This window comes from Myotis nattereri (assembly GCF_964212035.1).
Source record: "Myotis nattereri genome assembly, chromosome: 18".
NCBI classification, from domain to species: domain Eukaryota; kingdom Metazoa; phylum Chordata; class Mammalia; order Chiroptera; family Vespertilionidae; genus Myotis; species Myotis nattereri.
This window is the reverse complement of record NC_138093.1, coordinates 15696387-15716710: the sequence shown is the minus strand read 5'-3', so window position 1 is coordinate 15716710 and position 20324 is coordinate 15696387. Positions and strand designations below refer to the sequence as shown.

Genomic DNA, 20324 nt, shown 5'->3' with positions numbered 1-20324 from the left:
AACCCTGCACAGAAGGGACTGTCTTTTGTTTGTTAATCCTCACCAGAGGATATTTTCCCCATTGCTTTTCAGAGAGAGAGTGGAAGGGGGGGGGGGGGTGGAGAGAAAGAGAGAGATCGATATGAGAGACACATTGATTGGTTGCCTCCTGCAAGTGCCCCCACCAGGCCAGGGATCGAGCCTAAGCCTGCAACCCAGGTGCATGACCTTGACGGGGAATCGAACCCACAACCTTCCGGTGCCCAGGCCAACACTCTAGCCACATAGCCCTCCGGCCAGGGCAGAAGGGACTGATACTTATTTACTATGTATTGATTTTAGAGAGAGAGGTGGGGGGAGGGGAGAGAAACATCAAGTTGTTTTACTTATTTATGCATTCATTGGTTGACTCATATGTGCTCTGACCGGGATTGAACCTGCAACCTTGGTGTACTGGGACAATGCTCTAATCAACTGAGCTACCCGGCCAGGGTGAAGGGACTGTCCTTACAGCTCAATTTTGCAGTAAGAAAACAAAGCCCAATGGATCCAAGGTCGTACAACCAACAAGTGGTAGAACTAACTGGCTTTGAAGTCCACACTCTCAACCTTGACCCTACACAACTGTCAACTCCAGAGTTGCAAAGAAGCCCATGGGAGTGCCAGGCCTAGCTCCCACAAGTCTGGGCAGAAAAGTCTGGAAGCCGGTGAGAGTGGGTAAACTGAGGTCAGAAAAGCTACAGTCCAGCTGGAGGCCTGGAGGCCTGGGAGCTCCTGAAGGGCTGAGTGGTGTGGGGCTGGGCTACCCTTTACCCGCCTGCCTCCCTTGCCCTCCTGAAGGGGCGCCCTGATGGGCCCAACTGAGCGGTCACCCTCCCTGTGCTAATTGATGCAGCCTCCTAATTGCTGATCACAAGGAGGCAATTAAGTCCAATTAGGGAGGGAGAGCTAATTGGTGTTCAGCTTCCCTGGCCTCTAGGCACCCCCCCCTCCTTTCCGGGAAACTGCGGCCCACCTTCCCCCATCCCAGGGAAGAGAACTGCTGCATGTGTGAAGCATGTCAGAAGTTCTCATTCCTTCCTGGCTCTCCCAGGGGTCAAGGGTCAAGCACGTCGGTTTGTCCCCGCCTCCACACCATAAGGCAGCTCTGTCTCACTTGACAAGGACATGCACGCCAACCCATCATTCACGAGTACTTGCCCACCATCCCATCTCTCCTCCCCACAGCCCTGAAGGTAGGGTACCCCTCATTATCACTGGGGCTCAGAGACGGTAAGTCATGTGCCCAAGTCACCCAGTCCGCTTGGACCCCAGATCCTGTACACCTGATGTACTCATGTAATCAGTCTTTCCGATGACCTCACCTCCATTATTCCTGATGTCACCTGGCAGGTAGGTGGAACAGGAATCGCCTGCCTTCTTTCCACGGCTGCACGCTGCGAGGCTATCCCAGTGACTCTGCTGCCTCCGTCTGCTCATCTGCCTGTCTGTTCCCAATCACCCAGTGCCAAGTCCAAGAGTCAGGAGGCCAGGAGCCTAGTTCCCTCTTCCACGAATTCACCCTGGAACCTTGGAGAAGTGGTTTTCCTTCTCGGGGCCCCGGATTCCTTCCCTATAAAACAAGCAGACTGAACTGGGAGATTTCCAAGGCCCTTCCAACCTTCATCCCTCTGCTGCCGGGGAGCAGGGGGTAAAGGCTGGGCTTCCCTCTTGCAGGCCATCACGGTCCAGGGGTGGGATGGGGATACCCCTTTCATACTGAAATTGTGGGGCCCCCACAGCTAAACAAGAATGACACTGTCCTCATGGCAACTGGAGGAGGCCGGGAACTCCCCGGCTTTAGAAGGGACTGTGCTCTAATCAACTGAGCTACCCGGCCATTGCCCCCACGCTGTGTCTGGTTCCTCACCACGGGGGGCAGGGTAGGGCAGACATGATGATTGCATCACACACACACACACACACACACACACACACACACACTCCTTCCCCTAGGGCCAGAACTGGAGGACACACTCTGGCTAGTGGTTATAGCGTCAGCCAATGCACTGAAGGGTCTCAGGTTCGATTCCCAGTCAAGAGCATGTACCCTGAGTGTGGACTTCAAAGCCAGCTCTACCACTTGTTGGTTGTGTCACCTTGGATCCATTATGGGTCGCAAGTTCGATTCCCAGCCCAGTCAGGGCATGTGTGGGAGGCAACCAACTGATGTCTCTCTCTCATAGCAATGTTTCTCTCTCTCTTTCTCCCCTTCCTCCTTCCCTTCCGCTCTCTCTAAAAATCAATGGGGGAAAAAATCCTTGGGTAAGGATTAACCACACACACACACACACACACACACACACAGAATTGGAAGAGAGTGGGGGGGGGGTGGACCCAATTTCTGGCCCATGTCAGGCCATCCATTTGCCAGCCTCCCTCCCTATCAGCGTTGGGCACACAGGGCAGGCAGGGCAGGTATGGAGGCTGGGCAGATGGAGGACCCCTTCCCATCTCCTCCAGAGTCTTAGCCACAACCTAACGTCCATGCTCCTGTTCTTACTTTCCGGCTTCCTGGGTCTTCACAAGCATGGTTACAGCCAGCCTAGCCTGGGTTCTAATCCTGGCTCTGCCACTCAGGTCCTGTCCTACCTGTGTCATCTGGGCGAGGCTAACGGTTTCCTCTTCTATAAAATGGGTGAGCCTGGCTGGGTGGCTCAGTGGTTGAACATCCATCTATGAACCAGGTCATAGTTTGATTCCCGATCAGGGCACATGCTTGAGCTTCAGGCTCGATCCCCAGTCGGGGCGTGCAGGAGGCAGCTGATCAATGATTCTTCTTCATCATTGATGTTTCTATCCCTTACTCTCTGAAATCAATAAAAATGTTTTTTAAATATATATATTTCAAAAAGTTAAAAAAAAAGAGTAACAGTAACTCCACAGGCCGTGTGAGCAAGAAGTCAGATGTGCATGTGCAGTGGGAGCAGAGGGCTCAGTTCCCCTCTTAGCACCTGGTAGAGCACAGGCCTGTGGGCTGGGGTTGCAGGAGCCACAGGGCATCCGGTCCCCAGCACCCCGTCCACAGCCTTCCCTTTCCTGTGGTGAATCACGGTTTCACAGGCCCTGGCGACTCAGGAGTCCCCAGCTTGCCACAAACACTACCATTGTCATAGAAACAGGGCTTCCCCTTCCTTTCCTGCTGATTGGTTTCACCACAGTGTCTGGTTCCTAGATCTCAGCTTTTGACTCATTGATTGAACCGCCTCTCATCTCAGGTCCCCAAGATACTGTCAACCTACCCCCCTTCCAGGGCCTGGGCCCCAGCCCCGCAGCCAGGGGCCCCGTACTCCCTTCCCTGCCGAGTTAGCCGGGCACCCTCTAGGCAACCACCTGTGCCTGAGCAGTGAGCATGCATCACCCCTGCTGCCCAGCCTGGCCCAGTCGATGGCTCGGCTCTGAGATGTGAGACCAGCAAGGGCAAGGGAGGTGGCCACTGGCTGCGACCCGCGGGCACTGGCGCCACCTGCCGTCCTGGGCGGAACCAGCCCCGCCTTCTTACGGGCGGCTGTGCCCAGGCTTGTCCGGAGCGGCAGCAGGTCCGGGCTCCCTGTCCTCTCGGGGGAGGCCATCACCTACACCATTTGTTCCTCCAGCCGCTCACAGGTAGTTACCATCTGGGTGCCAAAATGGTTCCCGTCCTCCTGAAGCAAGCCATTCAATTATAGTACAATGAGTGCCTCCAGCGGGGCGGGGCGGCTCAGGATGCCGGGGGCAGAGGCCAGACACCGGACCCTGGCCGTGGTTTTGGAGCAGGCCTCCCGGAGGAAGGGATGACTAAGTCCTCAATAACAAAAACATTTATTGAGCACTTTCTGTGTACTCTAGATGTTATATCCGTCCTTCACACACCTCTTTCCACTAATCACACAACAATCCCATGAGGTAATTGCTACTATTATCTTCATTTTATTAATGGGGAAACAGGTTCAGAGACATTCATTTGCACAGGGGCAGGCGGCGGCAGCACCACCGCCTGCACCCAGGTCCGGAGGGCGGCCGCGCCCCTGCAGCCTGGGGAAAGGAGGCCCATTCCAGGCGGAGCAAACGGCGGCCTTGGGCACCCTTGGCCGTGTGGACAGAAGAGAGAAGGGCCGAGGAGAATGAAAAGGAGCACCCAGGGAGATAGAGGAAATGCTGGGGAGGGGAGTTTGGAGAAGGAAGGAGGGAACAGCAGGGTCAGAGGTCAAGTGAGAGAAGAACTGAGACTGGACATAGCCCCTGCTCTGAAGAGCCTTGGTCAGCGTGGGCAGGAGGGGCACAGAAACACAGGGCGTAGGTCGTCCCTCACGCAGGTCTGATGTCAGGGCTTGGGCCGACCAACAGGCCTTTAGAAACCTGCGAAGGCTGCCTGAGAGACACGTAGAGTCACCCACCTGGAAGGGCATGGAGGCACTTCTAGAAAACTGGCAATGAGGGGCCCGGGGCAGCCTGGGCACCAGACAGCCTGGCACGTAGTGTTCCTCCTCTCTCCAGCACCCAGTCTGAGCTCACACACAGCAGGAACCCAGTGACGGTGCCCACTCACGGGGAGGACTTCTGACTGATGGCTCAGAAGGGATCTCTAAGCCTGTGAACGCCTTCCCTGAATCACGGCAGGCAAAGGGAGTCGTGCACATCGTATTCCCCAGAGAGGGCAAAAGCGTGTCTACGCACAGGTCAGTGCTCCTGCCAGACCCCTAGGCCTTTGCAGGTGCTCTTGCCTCTGCCGAGAACCCTCTCTGCCCCACTCGTCTTGGCTATCTCCTACTCAGCCTTCAGAGCTGAGCTTAGGAGTCATGTCCTCCGAGAGGCCACCTTGACCACGGCCTTCGACGCCGTGGCCTCCGGTGCCTGCCTTTTGCAAGCACTTAGCCCACAGCGCTGTCCAAGCAGTTTACGTGTTCTGCAAGTGACACCAGCCTGGAAGCTCCCCCGGGACCAGGGAAGTGTCTCTCTAACCCAGCGGTTCTCAACCTTCTGGCCCTTTAAATACCGTTCCTCATGTGGTGACCCAACCATAAAATTATTTCCGTTGCTACTTCATAACTGTCATGTTGCTACTACTATGAATCGTCATGTAAATATCTGATATGCAGGGTGGTCTTAGGCGACCCCTGTGAAAGGGTCGTTTGACCGCCAAAGGGGTCGCGACCCACAGGTTGAGAACCACTGCTCTAACGCCTATCATAGGGGAGACACTCAATAAAAATTTTTGAGTGAACAGTGAATTGAATGAATACAAGGAAGAAAATTACCATGTGATACTGAACAAGTCACTCCACATCTTTCCCCTTCCGTAAAGTGGGGGCAGGGGTGTGTGGAACAGTGGCGTGCATGTTTGTGCATATTTAATAACCTGGGGGCCAGGGGGAGCCCTGCTTTATGGCAGCTTCCAGTTTCTCTGGTGTGAATTCCCTCATCGTGGCTGATTTCAAGTTAAACAAGAGCTCACCACTGCATACAGGGTGGCTTGAGCCAGAGGGTCTCCAGGGCACTTTCTAGCTCCAACATCCTCGTACAAGGTCCCTTCCCAGGAACCGGAGGGTCAGAGGTTAGGCTGCCCTCCACACTCATTACCTCCCTAGCACCTCCCATTACCTCTTGTATCCAGTTCCAGGCCCCGGTGTACTTTATTCCCATGGTGTGCTCAGGGCTCGGAGAGAAGATGCATGTGGCTGCAGTGGAGGCTGGGAGGGGAGGGGCAGGGTCAGCTGGACAGGTGTGCCGGAGCCAGAACATGAAGGATGTCCTAAACCACAGGAAGGCCCTGACCAGGTAGCCCGGTAGGTTAGAGCATCGTCCCAATACACCAAGGTTGCAGGTTTGATCCCCGGTCAGGGCACATGCAAGAATCAACCAACGAATGCATACATAAGTGGAACGACAAATCAGTGTTTCTCTTTGTGTATCTCTCTCTCTCTGTAAAATTAATTTAAAAATTTAAAAAACACATGAAGTTCGGTCTTGAATCTAATGGCAATGGGGAGCTACTACAAGGTTTTAAATAAGAGTTCCATGGTCATTTTTTTTTTAAGTGATCTCTCTGGCCACTGTGTGGAGAATGGATTGGTAGGGGCAGGGGAGACAAGAGCAGAGGAGGGAGAGACTACTGCAGGCAGATGATGGTACCTCGGGTCAGGGGGGCAGCAGTGGAGGCGAGAAATTAGTGGATTTGGGGAATGTTTTGAGGTGCAGTTGAGAGGACTGATTGATGGACTGGACGGGAGGAAGTTTGGGAAAAGGCAGGAATCACAGATGGCTCCAGATTTCTGGCTTGAGCTACCATGTGGGTGGGGGTCCTTTCCAGAAGCAGGGGAACCTGGGGGAGGAGCAGGTATGGACCGTGTTGGCAGTGCCAGGACTAACAGCTCGGGGCTCCTGGTTCCAAGCCAGGAAAATGGAAGCACCTGCTTTTCCTGTGGGGGCCACTGGGAAAAACGTGGAGAAAATTGGGCCAGAGGAAGGGGCGCACGTGGCCACAGAACAGGGCAGAAGCCAAGGGCACAACAGAATAGTGACAACAGCCAACACGGTGCCGAGCCCTGTGCCCTGTAGACGTCCAGTTAAATTCTCCCAATGCGGCCATCCTTTCTCCATTCCTCACCTCAGACCTTCCCATCCCCATAGCCTGCTTTATTTTCCTTCAGAGCGATTAGCACCACCAGAGCTTATATGCTCTACTTCTTTACTGTCTGCCTCCCCCCTGTCCCTACAGACTGTCAGCTCTGGGGCAGTAAAGACTGTCTGTCTTGTTCAATGGCGTTACGTCCAGTGCTTAGAACAGTGTCTGACACAGCAAATGACCGATATATACATAGGTTGTCCCCCCCCAAAATGTGTACACACACTTTGAATATTTACAAAGGCAGTGTTTATTAAACTATACTTCATTTTCTTTTTTTTTTTTTTTTTTAAATATATTTTATTGATTTTTTACAGAGAGGAAGGGAGAGAGATAGAGAGTTAGAAACATCGATGAGAGAGAATCATCGATCAGCCGCCTCCTGCACATCTCCTACTGGGGATGTGCCCGCAACGGAGGTACATGCCCTTGACCGGAATCGAACCTGGGACCTCTCAGTCCGCAGGCCGACGCTCTATCCACTGAGCCAAACCGGTTTCGGCTATACTTCATTTTCAAAACTGAGCTATCAGCTGTTAAAGTGTGTATACATTTTGGGGGGCACCCTGTATTTATTTTAACTGCGTCGCACGTAGGTGTTATTAGAATTCCCCTCCCGGACCCAGGTCAGTTGGACTTGGTGCTTGTTTCCTTAGCCCTGTCCGCTGTACAGTTTCTCCCCTGGACACGAAGCCAGTCCTAAGCGGCGGGAGGGGGCTCAGGTGAACCATGGGGACAGCTAGGTATCGGCCACCGGGGTTTGGGTCCTGGTAGCCTCTTATTGCCTCCCATGTGTTGGATGTCCTGCCAGAAAAGGGCAAGGTGGGAGCTTGAGATGACACCCGAGGAGGCAGGGCTGGGCCTGGAGACCTAGCTGGGCAGGAAAGAAACATCTGGGCCCTAGTATCAGAGCCCACTGGAGCTGCTCCCAGTCGTTGGCCTGCAGCGCCCCCTCGTGGCCAAGGTTCAAAGGCGCTTTTCCTCTGACTGTCCCTGACCCCCCAGGATCCACCCAGGCAAGCTGGCCACCTGCCCAACCAGCAAGTTTCCCAGGGAACCTCTGGCATCAACCTCTAGACATCCCTCTCATTCTTTCCCTTCGAATAAGCCTCGTTCATCCGTCAAGGACTCCAGATCTACTGCATCCAGGAAGCCATTCCAAATGGCTCCCGCTTTAGGGATGACTCCTTCTCAGCCTCCAAAAACTCGCTGGGTGTCACTGTTTACCTCCGGGGTTCTAGGCTCTGGGTCAGACAGGTCTGGCTTTGAACACTGGAGTGTCCACTGACCACCTGTGTGGCCTGAGCAAGTTACTTAATCTTTTTGAGCTGTAGGTCCCTGGTGTGAAGGAGAGATGGCAAGTCCAGCCTCACAGAGGTGTGAAGAGGATCAAATGAAATCAAGAGAGCCTGGCAATCCATAGGCACTCCGGCGATGGCAAGCCCCTTCCCATCCCTCTCTCTGACTTCCTCTTTCTTTTCCTGAAAAAGGAAGCGTGCTGGAACAGAAGGCACAAGAAAGTCACAGGACCTGGGTTCTCTGTGCCTCGGTCTCCTCTATAAAACAAGGCCATTGGATTATTGGCGAACCTGTTAATTCACCCGTCCACTCCATTTCCACCGAGGACAGTCTGTTTAATTCATCTGTGCCTCATTGTGCCTCATACTCCAGTATCCCCTGCTAGTACCCAGCATAGTGCCTGGCCCAGAGGGGGCACTAGAAAAACCCCTCCACAACCTACTAAGGGGATGTGTACTGCCCTCCCCTCCCCGCCCCAAGAGAGCACTCAGCTCTGGCTGGCACCAGAAACCCTGCCCCTCACCCCAGCACGAAACCAGAGCCGGCGCCACCGGGTGAGGAATCTGGGGACCAACTGTCACAGCTCCGGTATCACCGCCTCCAGGACGCCTGGGTCTGGCGCTGAGTCCCAGAGGGGCCCTGTCAGCCAGCTGTCCTGGGGGACCCCAGTTCTGCCCCAACCCCTCTGAGCTGCTCTCCCCGGGGAAATCAGAGAGTGCAGAAGACCTAGAAGGGGGGTGCTGGGGTGGTGGTCCCAGGAGCAGAGGTGTTTCTCTGTCCAGGTCCAAACCTCAGGCTGGGCTTCCAAGCCCTTGGAGATCGGGCCCAGAACAGAAGGACCCGCAGCGACCTCCTCTCTCCTCTAAACTCTGTGTCCCTCCAACTCCCAAAGACTGTCTTGCCCTCACATTTACTCCTATTTGTCCACGTTCCTGGGTCATGCGGACTAGTTTCCGTGTCCTGCTGAGGGCAGAGATCAAGCCTGATGTTTCTTTTGAGCGACCTGCAAAGTTCTCCCCAGTACGTTTGTTCTCATTGATTGAAATTAATGAGCTGAGTGTGTTCCAGCAACAGACAGAAAACTGGCTGGTGTTTACATAACAAGGGGGACTTCCCCTGAGGGAGGGGTATTTTTAAAAAAGAAAATAGAAGTCCCATAAAGCATAGGAGAAGAGACCCACCTGACGAGGACAGATGGAGAAGGCATTCTGAGAAGAGCAGGGAGATGGGTCCGATAACCTCTATAAGGGCCGGCCAGCTAGCTAGGGCAGCCTGGGGGGGTGTCCTCCTCCCTCCCTAGGGGCAGGGAGGGGCAGGTATTAGGTGTATCCCCCTTCCCTTGGGACTTGGTGTGTAGACAGTGATAACAGGTGCCCAGGTTTGCTCAGAAAAGAAAGATACACAGATCTACACACACACAAATCCCCTCCCCCCCCCATTCTTGTCTTCCAGCCTCCACATGAACCTTGGGCCACCCATCTCAACTGGGTCACCTTTCCTGTCCTGCAGCCAGGCCTGTCTACACACGTATACACACACGCGAGCATACACACACACACACACACACACACACACACACTTGCACATGAACACACACTACACATACAGCCAACCCCACAACTCCACAGGGCCCTTTGTTCCTCAGGCCTAAGGCCAGGAGCCTGATGTGTGTGTGTGTGTGTGTGTGTGTGTGTGTGTGTGTGTTAGAGACAGAGTTTGCCTGCATTCCAGTGCTCAACAGGAATTATTTTTGGAATTATCTGCTCTTTGTTTGGGATGATCTTATTTCTGCAAGTCTAGATCTAGAACTGACTTCAAGTGATTCACAGTGGGTCAGGATCTCCAGTGCCTGGCACATCCTAAGAGTTCAATAAATGAATTCATTGTAAGAGCTGAATAAATGAATTAAATTTAATTAACAAAGACCTAAGTCTGGCCAAAGTCAACGGCAAGGGGAGGACAGGCAGGGCCAGGAAAGTAACACCGAATGAGCACCTAAGAGGAGCCAGGCAAGGTGCCAGGAGCTTGGCTTATTATTTCCATCTTAGAGATGAGGAAATTGAGGCTCAGCAGCAAAGAAATGCCCAAGGAGCAGAACTAAGAGGCAGTAGTTTGGCTTCCGAGGCCTGCTCCTTCCCCTTACACCATGAAGCTTCAAATATGCCGTTATACTCAACACACGCCTGCTTCTGTTTTAGGCAGGGCCCTGTGCTGGCTGGGCACTGGGGGGCCAAGGTGGGCGACAATGACAAAGATGAGAGATACAGTCCTATTCTCGAAGGTCCTCAAGGGGAGAGAGATGCCACCTACACACTTTTCTGGTCATAAGGCAGAGAGTGAGTGGCAGGGTGGGGTGGGCAAAGCCATCTATTGCTAAGTTTGGGGCCCTTATTGTCATAATTCTAGGTTGGCCTTGGAGAGAAACCTAGCTTGGCCGACATGAGGGTCAGTGGAGGAGGGGAGTTCCCTGAACCAAGGAGGCCACCAGCCTCTGAAAGCAAGGGAAGGGCTCATCGGAGCCCCACCCTGGAACTTGGCTCCTCAAGGGGCCCATCCTTAGGCTCCTCTGCTTCATGGACACTCGGGTGGCGGGTCCCCAGTGCGGATGGACATGCCCCAGGCCATCTGCAGGCACACACTCCTGTGTGTACACCCGTGCCATAGACCCAAGTGCACTCACACCTGTTCTGCCCTGCAGGGCCCGGGTCCACAGGTGCCTCTCCCACCGTGGAGATCTGCCTGGAGTCTCAGCAGGACCCCTGGGGGTGGGCGTATGGAGCATTAACACACCCAGGGGCTGGTTTGTCCTTGTTGGACAGTGAAGTGAGTCCGGCAGGGGCCACCGTCTCCCCTACCCCACCCCTTTGTCTACCCTTTCCCATTCAGCAGCTGTCCCCCTCCTCACACATACACACCAGTTTCTGTCCTTTGTTTTTCTCCCTGGCCAAATCCCCAAGGCTTCTTTGGTCATTAACCTCCTCCTTTAATTAGCTTAGTGGGGAGGAAAGTGGAAGCAGGGCCAACTCAATGGTGGGTGTCTACGGCGCAATCTCAATTGGGGGGGGGGGGAGGGCAGGAACGCTCAGACCAGCTGGTGACAAAAATGTCTGGCATACAATACGTCCCACGCAACTGTCTGCTATCCTATTAACGTGAAAAACTGTCACCTGGTCCGCAGAGTGGGAACCCTCTACCCAACGAAAGCCCCAGGTCCCCAGTGCCACGGCGCCCCTAATCCAGGCTCTTGGGGGCAGAGAGGGGACAAGAGTAGAGAACAGGCAACTTCCACGGGGCCTTACCTCTGCATTTCTTCCTCTCCCACTCTTGCTCTCCCGAGCGGCACCCAACTCCACGGTAAGGTTTGTTGTTAATCTCCTGTTAAGTCCCTGATCCAGGGGGCACCCCTCCCCAACTCCAGGGTTTCCCAGGGGTTCCTCAGTCATGGCTCCTGTGCCTGAATCTTCTGCTTAGCAGAGGAGCAAGGGCCCCGCACAGCGTCAGTCCCTAACCTCTCCAGAGTCCCCCCCCTCTCTCCCACTGGTGTGCATTTTAGGGAACTGGGTTTGGCTCAGCCCCCCCTCAGGGCCTCACAGTGCCAGGTCTACCAAGAGCTCATCTGTCCTCCAGCAGGACTTCACCTCACAAACTAGTTCAGACTTCTGGTTTCCAAGGTGCCCCAGAAAAGGACACCTACTCTTGCAGCTCACCCACCCATTCTTATAAAACTACTTTGGGAAGTTCTACTTAAAGTCTGACCTCACGCCCTCGTGCTGCAGTGCCATCCTTCCTCCTCTTTAGAAAGACCAGGCATAAGAGTGCAAAAGAGATGCTGCCGGTGCAGGGTAAGGAGAGAAGCAAAGAGTGCATTATCCTTCCACTCCCCCAAACTCTCTCTAAAAGTACCCGAGTGCCCAATTCATGCCTTAAAAACTTATTTTCACTTTCACCAAATTCCCGGCGTCAAAGGAACGAAGTGAGTTTTCAATGCGGAAGAGCCGGGCGGAATGATGGAGGAGGATAAGCAACAGCTCCCTCCAAGCTGCTGCACGGCCCAGGCCTGAAGGAAGTCTGGGCCACAGTCCATCCCCTCTCTCCCTCCTTCGGCGGCACCCAGAGCTCATGACTCTCACCCGAAAACTGTCCAGTCACCTCATGCCTTTAAGACGGACTCTGCCTCCCCGCTCTCTGCCCCCACCCCCACCCCACCCCCCACATCTCTCCTCTCCCTCCACCCCCTCACCCTCCGCACCCCCTAACCCCAAAGCCCTCCAGGCTCCCCTCCAATGATCCGAAGGCCATGAACTAACTCACCTCCCAGTCGATGCCTCTCAGATCTCCGAGACTGGGGGGCGGTTGGGTATGAGGGGGGAGGGCTTGCCGCTTGGGTAGGAGGGCACCCCGTCTTTTGCCTGGGGGCCCCACACTCCAGCCCGGCGCCCCATTCCGGCCCCCGCGGTGCCCTGAGCCGGGCTGTCCCCGCATCGCAGCTGCGGGCTTTGTCTGCTCTGCGGAGAACCTCCCCGCGGCCCCGAGCTGGATGCACAGGAGGAGCGGGCGGGGGAGCGGAGCGGGAGCGGCAGGGAGGGGGCGAGGGGAGAGGAGAGCCGCAGTGACCTAGCCGGACCGCTCCCCGCCCTCTCGTCCCCCACCCCCCCTCATTACCATGAGAAAGAGGGACCCGAGACCTGCCGGGACCGCGTGGGAGCCAGGCTTGGGAGGGGGGCGCGCTCCCTGAGTCTTTTTCCAACCCTTCCGTTTCTGTACCCCGACTCCTCTCCCCTCGCCCGCGAAAAAATTAGGGACCTCGACTTTCACCCCACCCCCAGCTTCGCCTCCGCGCCGCGGGTAAAGACCTACGGCGCACCCCGCACCTCCTCGGGTCAAGGAATGCGTCCCCGCGCCCCCCAGGGTGGGAAACTACAACTCCCGGCATGCCCCCGGCGCCCCCGGCGCGCCCCCCTCCCGTCAGTTCCATGCTGCTCCATCCAGTTCATTTAAAACAAAAGAGTTTGAGCGCTGGATGGGGCTGGTCTCTATTGGGGGCCACTGAGTGCTACTCCTAGACTGGGGCTTGGTGCGGGCGCCTGAGGGGGGCGTCTGGACGGCGGGGTCTAGAGACTCCGGGTCCGAGGAGGGAGGGGGGGGCCGAGATCCCGCAGCCCCCGGTCCCCCGTCACCCCCGGAGAGGAGAAGAGATCTGCTTTCTTGGTTTTGTTTCTCTTTCCCCCCACCCCCACCCCGGGGGCTGGGGCGAGGGGAGTCGGGTTACAGGGTGTTTGGGGAGGGGGGCTTAGGGGGAGGGTCTATCTTTCTATCTCGCCGTCTTTCCCCCTCCCCAGTTCTTTGTTCCCCCCTCCCCACGCACCCCCTCCTCTCCTCTCCCCTCCCCTCCTCTCTACTCTTTTCCCTTCCACCACCTCTCTCTCCCTCGCTCTCTCTCCCCCAGCTTTTGTTTCGCCATGCCTAGTCTAGTGGTATCTGGAATAATGGAAAGAAATGGGGGCTTTGGAGAACTAGGATGTTTCGGGGGAAGCGCTAAGGACCGAGGGCTGCTGGAAGACGAGCGCGCCCTTCAGCTGGCTCTCGATCAACTCTGCCTCCTGGGTTTGGGGGAGCCCCCCGCCCCCACGGCGGGCGAGGACGGGGGAGGTGGGGGGGGCGGCGCCCCTGCACAGCCGGCCGCTCCCCCGCAGCCGGCCCCGCCGCCGCCGCCCGCGGCGCCCCCGGCCGCCCCGACGGCGGCCCCCGCAGCGCAGACGCCTCAGCCCCCCACCGCCCCCAAAGGGGCCAGCGACGCCAAGCTCTGCGCTCTCTACAAAGAGGCCGAGCTGCGCCTGAAGGGCAGCAGCAACACCACCGAGTGTGTACCCGTGCCCACCTCCGAGCACGTGGCCGAGATCGTGGGCAGGCAAGGTAAGAGGGCGCCCCGATCGCGGAGCTGGGGGGGGGGCACCCCATCCCTAGCGCGGAAAGTTCATTTCCTCTCTCGTCCACCTCCGGCTCTGTCCCTTCTCCACAAAGGGGGGCCCTCCTCAAACCCTGATTTCCTAGTGCCACAAAGTTCCCTGGTACCCCCAGTCGGACTGTTCTCCAGACCCTTCCTCTCCCAGGGCCCGGCCCTTAGACAAAGAAATAGCCTCTCTTAAGAGAGAGGGAAAAGGGAGGGGATTGGTTTCCCAACCTAGAGAGGCTGTCTGTCCGGAGGGGGTGTCCACTCAAAGCCAGAAAAACTGGCAGAATGTGCAAAGAGTTACTCAGAAGCCACTGCTCTGGTATCTGCTAGTGGACTGGGGAGGGGGTACCCCTGGGACCCCCAGCTGCCTGGAGTTACACACTTTGGGGGAGACCTGGCCTGGGGAGCCAGTCTGAGTATCTGTCTCTTTGTTGGGCTAAGTGTAGGAATGGAAGGGGGTGTGGCTCCTGGGAGGGTCCCAGCCTGGGGGGAAAGATGGGAAGGGGGGCTCCTGGGAGGAGGGGAGCCTGTGGTCACCCACACACCGAAGTTGAACGGTCTGTGGGGTTTGGGAAGGGGCGCCTCCAAGGAAGTGCCACATCCTGGTGTGGCCCTCTCCTCCTCCCTCTCAGGCTTTTGTTCTGGGCTAGCCTAGGCCAGGGGCCAGAGGCCTGGACAGGGGTCTCTGGTGGTGCCAGAGTAGGACAGGGCGGTAGGGGACATACTTGGGGGGAGGGGTGCGAAAGCTTCACCTGGGGATTCGGTGCAGGGCGTGTGTCTGGGTGCGTTGGGGGAGGGATGTAGAATTAATACAGTGTAGTCAGTCTGATACCACACCCTCCTCCACTCCAGCATCCCTGGACGGGTGGGGGTTGGAGTGTTGGTGACTGTCCAGATTGAGCAGACGGAATCTTGGGGACCCTTCCCTCTCCTAGTTTCCCAAAGGGGAGTTGTTGGGGGGGTCGGATTTGGAAATTGCAAGGCTGGGCTGGTGAGGTGGGGGTGGGGAAGGAGCAGGGGAGGAGCTGTCCCACAGTAGGGAACAATAGAGGAGCTGCATTCCGGCTGGGGAGTGAGGGAGGAGGCCGGCTGCTGGCAGGGGAAGGGGGGAGGCGAAGCCAGGGGGCCCTGCTCCTCATCCCACCTCATCCCCCTGTAGTGCTGGGGCTTGGTGGGATTTTGCTCGGAGATCCAGAATGGAGGAGGGGAAGATGCCACTGGCCTACACAACCCTCATTCTCACCCACCCCACTCCATCTCTTGAGATTTCTGGTTTGAAAAGTTGGATTTCCTCTTATCAGAAACTAGGGACCCACAGTCCTGGAACTGGGTGGGGACACTAATATCTTTCTTGTGTGGGAGGGTGGTCTTGGGAGGCCCCAGAATTTCATGGAGTCATTTTTCCTCTTCTGCCTCCGCATCAGATGGAGCTGTCTCTCATAAAAGTAGGGGGGATTTCTCTCTTCCCCCTCATTCCTTAAGTATATGGGAGTCCTCCCTCTTGTCTAACCTCCCTTCTCCTGCTACAGGGTCAGTGCCCCTATATTTGACCTCTAGGAAGGTGAAGTCCAGAGGGTCTTCCCTTCAAGAAGTGTTCCTTTAGGCTTGCAAAAACCTAGGGTCAGTTCCACCACCAGTTCTGCACCCCAGCCGCTAGCTTTTGTACTTAAAGTACTCGTGCCCTGGCCTGTCCTCCTCACCCCACCCCAACCCCCAAAGGTATTTAGCTCACTTAAGTTTATGGACCCAAAAGTTAGAGCCAGAACCCAGGTGCCTAGCAGACACCTTGCGAGTAGACATTGTGTGAGAGGGAATGCCACTGTTCCTCCCCTCTCCGTGCCTTACGAACAGTTGTTTACTGGCATTAAAGCAGCAAGGACGTGAGCTCGACAACAGGTAGGACTTCTCAATTTCCGAGAAGTCTGAGGACAAAAGGGAGGGCAGGTTCTCCCTTCTAAGGTCTCTTGAAGGTAAGGAGAGCTGCCCCAACCCATTCTACCCTCCCATACACCACTCTGCTATGGTTGAAGGAACCATATGGAGTGGAGGAAGGAGACTAATAACAATAATAATAATAATAATAATAATAATAATAATAATAATAGGCTCTCCTCAGGCCTGTGGACGGAGAGTTGGGGCAGTAGTTCCAGAAAACTGGAACGACTAGTGTTGGTTTTGGGGATAGGTAGTGTGGTGGGGGAGTGAGAAAGAAATGTGAGTCTGTACCTGAAGAGGGGTGTGAATGTCTCTCTCTGTGAATGGGGTGAAAGTTGTGGGTGCAGAGGAATGTGCTGTTCGTATGCTGGGGGTGATAGGGATGGAGGAGTGGGATGGAGGGAAGCGGAGCCAGGGAATCCCTGTGAGCATGAGAGGTTCTGAAAGTATTGTTTAGAGAAAGCACACAGTACCTCACGGCTCTCAGGTCCTTATGTGTGCAAACTCACACATGTGGCCTGTGTGCTTCAAGAAAGGACGTGAGTCTCTGTGAAGCTGGGTGCAGAGCGAGGGAACTCGGGAGCGGAGAGAGGCTTGGCCAGGCGGCCATGGAGGTCTGCAACCTTTAGAGATGATGCTGTCGTCCACCCTCGCTCACTCTTCTCTTTCCCCTTCTCCTCTTTGTCTCTTTGTCTCCGATTTCTTCTTTCTTTTCCTGCCTCTCTCCCCAGCCTCCCAGCTTTAACCCACTCCTACTTCGAAGTGGAAATCAGGGTCCAGAATACCTCCTCCCTCACTCTAGTCAGCTCCGAGCCCATCTCAGCTCTCCTGCTCTTAGGGGACAGGGTGGCGGGAGTGACTGTGGGGTTCAGTCCTGTCCCTTGCACATTTTCTTTCTCTTCATATTCCTCTTGTCCCTCTTGAAACCGATTCTCAGGCCCTTCCCAGCCTCCCATACTCCACTAGTTGCTGCAAATCTGCTGCGAATTGGAGACACTGAGAGACACTAATGGGTGGATGCCATGGGGGAGGGGATCACAGAACAGATGGGGGTCGGTGGCCCCTGGGTAGGTTGGAGGACACTTTTAATGAATGGAGGCCCAGTGATGAGTGGATTGTGGGGTTACTGAGCGCATTTGGAGTTCTGTGGACAAATCAGAGTCCGTGGCAGATTGGGGGGAGGGGGGATAGAAAGGCAGTGTGATAGATTAAGTGATTTGGAAGTTTGTGAGTAGCCAGGAATCAGGAGAGAAGTTGAGAGAACAGCTCACGGTTGGGGAGGAATTAGTCTGTAGGTCTGAGGTGAGCCGCTCTCTGGGAGGGTTATTTCAGGGTTTCCAGGAGTAAATGAATTGGAAGGTCCTGAATGGAATTCAAGGGAAAGTTGTTACATTTTGAAAAATGTGGTTGATAGAGACCTTGGGTAGATCTGAGATGAGTGGATTGTTCAAATCAGGGTGGTTTGGGGGGCGGGGTTCAAAGGGTAAGTTGAGAGGCTCCTGGGGGCGGGCCTCTGAAGTAAGGGTCCGGAGCTTATTGGTCCCAGCACAAATCTTGTACAGTGAGTTTCTTTCTCTGTCCCCTTCCCTGCCTATCCCAGGCTGCAAGATTAAGGCTCTGAGGGCCAAGACCAACACCTACATCAAGACCCCGGTGCGGGGCGAGGAGCCAGTGTTCATGGTGACTGGGCGGCGGGAGGACGTGGCCACAGCCCGAAGGGAAATCATCTCAGCGGCTGAGCACTTCTCCATGATCCGAGCATCACGCAACAAGTCGGGTGCTGCCTTCGGCGTGGCGCCTGCGCTGCCAGGCCAGGTGACCATTCGCGTGCGGGTGCCCTACCGCGTGGTGGGGCTGGTGGTGGGCCCCAAGGGGGCCACCATCAAGCGCATCCAGCAGCAGACCAACACGTACATTATCACGCCGAGCCGAGACCGTGACCCGGTGTTCGAGATTACGGGTGCCCCAGGCAACGTGGAGCGCGCGCGGGAGGAGATCGAGACGCACATCGCGGTGCGCACCGGCAAGATCCTCGAGTACAACAATGAAAATGACTTCCTGGCAGGGAGCCCCGACGCCGCGCTGGACAGCCGCTATTCCGAGGCCTGGCGAGTGCACCCGCCCGCCTGCAAGCCCCTCTCCACCTTCCGGCAGAACAGCCTGGGCTGCATCGGCGAGTGCGCCGTGGACTCGGGCTTTGAGACCCCACGCCTGGGTGAGCAGGGCGGGGACTTTGGCTACAGCGGGTACCTGTTTCCCGGCTACGGCGTGGGCAAGCAGGATGTGTACTATGGGGTGGCGGAGACCAGTCCCCCGCTCTGGGCAGGCCAGGAGAATGCCACGCCCTCCTCCGTGCTCTTCTCCTCGGCCTCCTCCTCCTCCTCCTCTTCTGCCAAGACGCGCGCTGGTCCCCCAGGAGTGCACCGCTCTCCTGCCACCTCGGAGCTGGCGGGACTCCCGAGACGCCCGCCTGGAGAGCCACTTCAGGGCTTCTCCAAACTTGGGGGGGGAGGCCTGCGGAGTCCCGGGGGCGGGCGGGATTGCATGGTGTGCTTTGAGAGCGAGGTGACTGCTGCCCTCGTGCCCTGTGGACACAACCTGTTCTGCATGGAGTGTGCAGTACGCATCTGTGAGAGGACGGACCCCGAGTGTCCCGTCTGCCACATCACAGCCACGCAAGCCATCAGAATATTCTCCTAAGCCCCCTCCCCTGCCCCCGCCTCCGGGGGCCGCTTCCCAGGGGCCTGCCCCTGGAGCTGGTTTCCACCAGAGCCTTTTGGAAGTCAGCAATTCGAGGGGCCAGGTGATTAGAGATCCTGGCTGGGGAGCGGGGAGGGGAGGGGAGGTGGCTGGAGGGTGGGCCACTTTGAGACCCTCTGGTCACCCTATCCTTGCAAGGTTGGGAGGGGGCCAGGTTGGAAATTTTACTAGAGTTACAACTCTGATACCTCAACACACCCTTCAATCTGAAAGCAGCTAAGAGAAACTTTTGTTTTGCCAGCGGTGGCAGCTAAGGCATCCTGACCCCCCTTTGTCCACCTCCCCTGAGTGTGTCATACTACCCCTTCCTCTATGGAGGGAGGGGAAGGGAGAGGGAGAATTACCATCTGTATATAGAGGTGCTCTCTCCCATCCCCAAGTCCTCTGGTCCTGACCTCTGACCCCCTGGCATGACCCTTTGGACCCTCCACTGCCATATCCTGTTTGGGAATCTGTTCCTAGGTTTCCGAGATGGGAGGGGGTTGGGGCCCTTTCAGAAGCCTGCGTAGACTGTAGGGGGTGGGGAAACATGCCAATCAATTAAGGGCTCAGACCTGTCTGTCTCCACAAAGTTGGGCTAGAAGAATCTGGATGAGGCTCCCGCTGCCCCCTCCAGCTTTTCCCTCCTCTCTCCTCCCATTCTTCCTCCCCTTGGGTTCTCCTTTCTCCTTTGCTCTCTCCCCAGCTCCTCTCTTTACTCCCACCCCGTCTTTCTGTTTCTTCCCTTCTCCCCCCTCCCCTTCTAGCGCAGCTTTGGGAATACCATCCGCTTGGGGGAAGGACATTTTGGTGGCCCCCCCTAATTTCTCTTTTGGCACCTAGAGGCCCTCTTTCCCCACTCCTCCAAAGACGCACCTCAAATTCGTGATGGAATGTATCCCCATTCTCAGTGAAAATTTGAGGAGGGGACTAATACTGGGGTACATAAAGGGCCAACCCTCCACCTTTACCCTCTTTGGGCATTACATTTAGGGGGCAGTTCTTGGACTGGATTTCATGGCAGTGGTAGGAGGAGAGCCAGGGAGTGGGTCTGTTGTTTCAAGGAGCAATACCCCACTCCCGGCGCCCCTCTCGACCTCACACCAACCCTTATCAGCGAGCAGATCATGAAGTGTCTGTCCTACCCACTGTGGTTGAGAAGGAGAGGTCAGGTCTTCAGAGAGGGGTCAGTTCCAGGGCTAAGCAGGATTGGGGTGCGGCTGTTCTGAATCATGTTACAGGCCTTACACCCCCTTCGCTGCTTCCCTACTGCTCCCTTGGGGCTGCCACCAGCCTCTCACCCTCCTAGTTCCGCTGGCGGGCCAGGAGAGGATGGGGGATTGGAGTCCCTGGGGGGGTCCCAGGAAATTCTTGTATATAGTGAGGTGGGACTATTGTAAGTGATCTCTGAGCACGTAAGCTCTGGAGTCCCATTCCTGGACGGAGAGAGGGTGCAGGAATGGGGGTACAGAGGGGATTTCCTCCCCTCCTTCCTCCTGTTGTGAATTAACTCTCCACAGCCTTCCCCTCCACCACCAGCCAGGGAGGGGAGAGGAAGGAGGTCACAGCCAGGAACACTGGCCTGTGACAACTTCCCTCCTTCCAGCCAATGTGAGCCATCCTGAGATGTCTGTACAATAGAAACCAAACCAAATGGGTTGCCCAGGGGAGGTGGGGGGCTGGGGCAGAGAAGGGATGTCTGTCTGTGGACTCCCCTCCCCCTCTCCACTCCTTACCCACAAAGGCAGAAGACTGTTACATTAGGGGGCTCGGAAG

General features: G+C 56.1%; 2 protein-coding genes across 2 annotated transcripts in view; one reads left to right on the top strand and one right to left on the bottom strand.

Moving 5' to 3' along the window:
- Positions 1–12698, bottom strand: part of LMNA (lamin A/C) — a 46073-nt gene extending 33375 nt beyond the window's left edge. The window contains exon 1 of the mRNA XM_081112239.1: positions 12233–12698. The gene's annotated coding sequence lies outside the window, so the exon portion shown is untranslated. The remainder of the gene's footprint in view (positions 1–12232) is intronic.
- Positions 12699–13380: 682 nt separating this feature from the next.
- MEX3A (mex-3 RNA binding family member A) lies at positions 13381–18509 on the top strand (the record flags this gene model as incomplete). The annotated part of the gene is made up of 2 exons (XM_081112252.1): positions 13381–13834; positions 17410–18509. The coding sequence occupies 2 exons, from the start codon at positions 13381–13383 to the stop codon at positions 18507–18509; spliced, it is 1554 nt and encodes a 517-aa protein (XP_080968378.1).
- Between the last annotated feature and the right edge of the window lie 1815 nt (positions 18510–20324).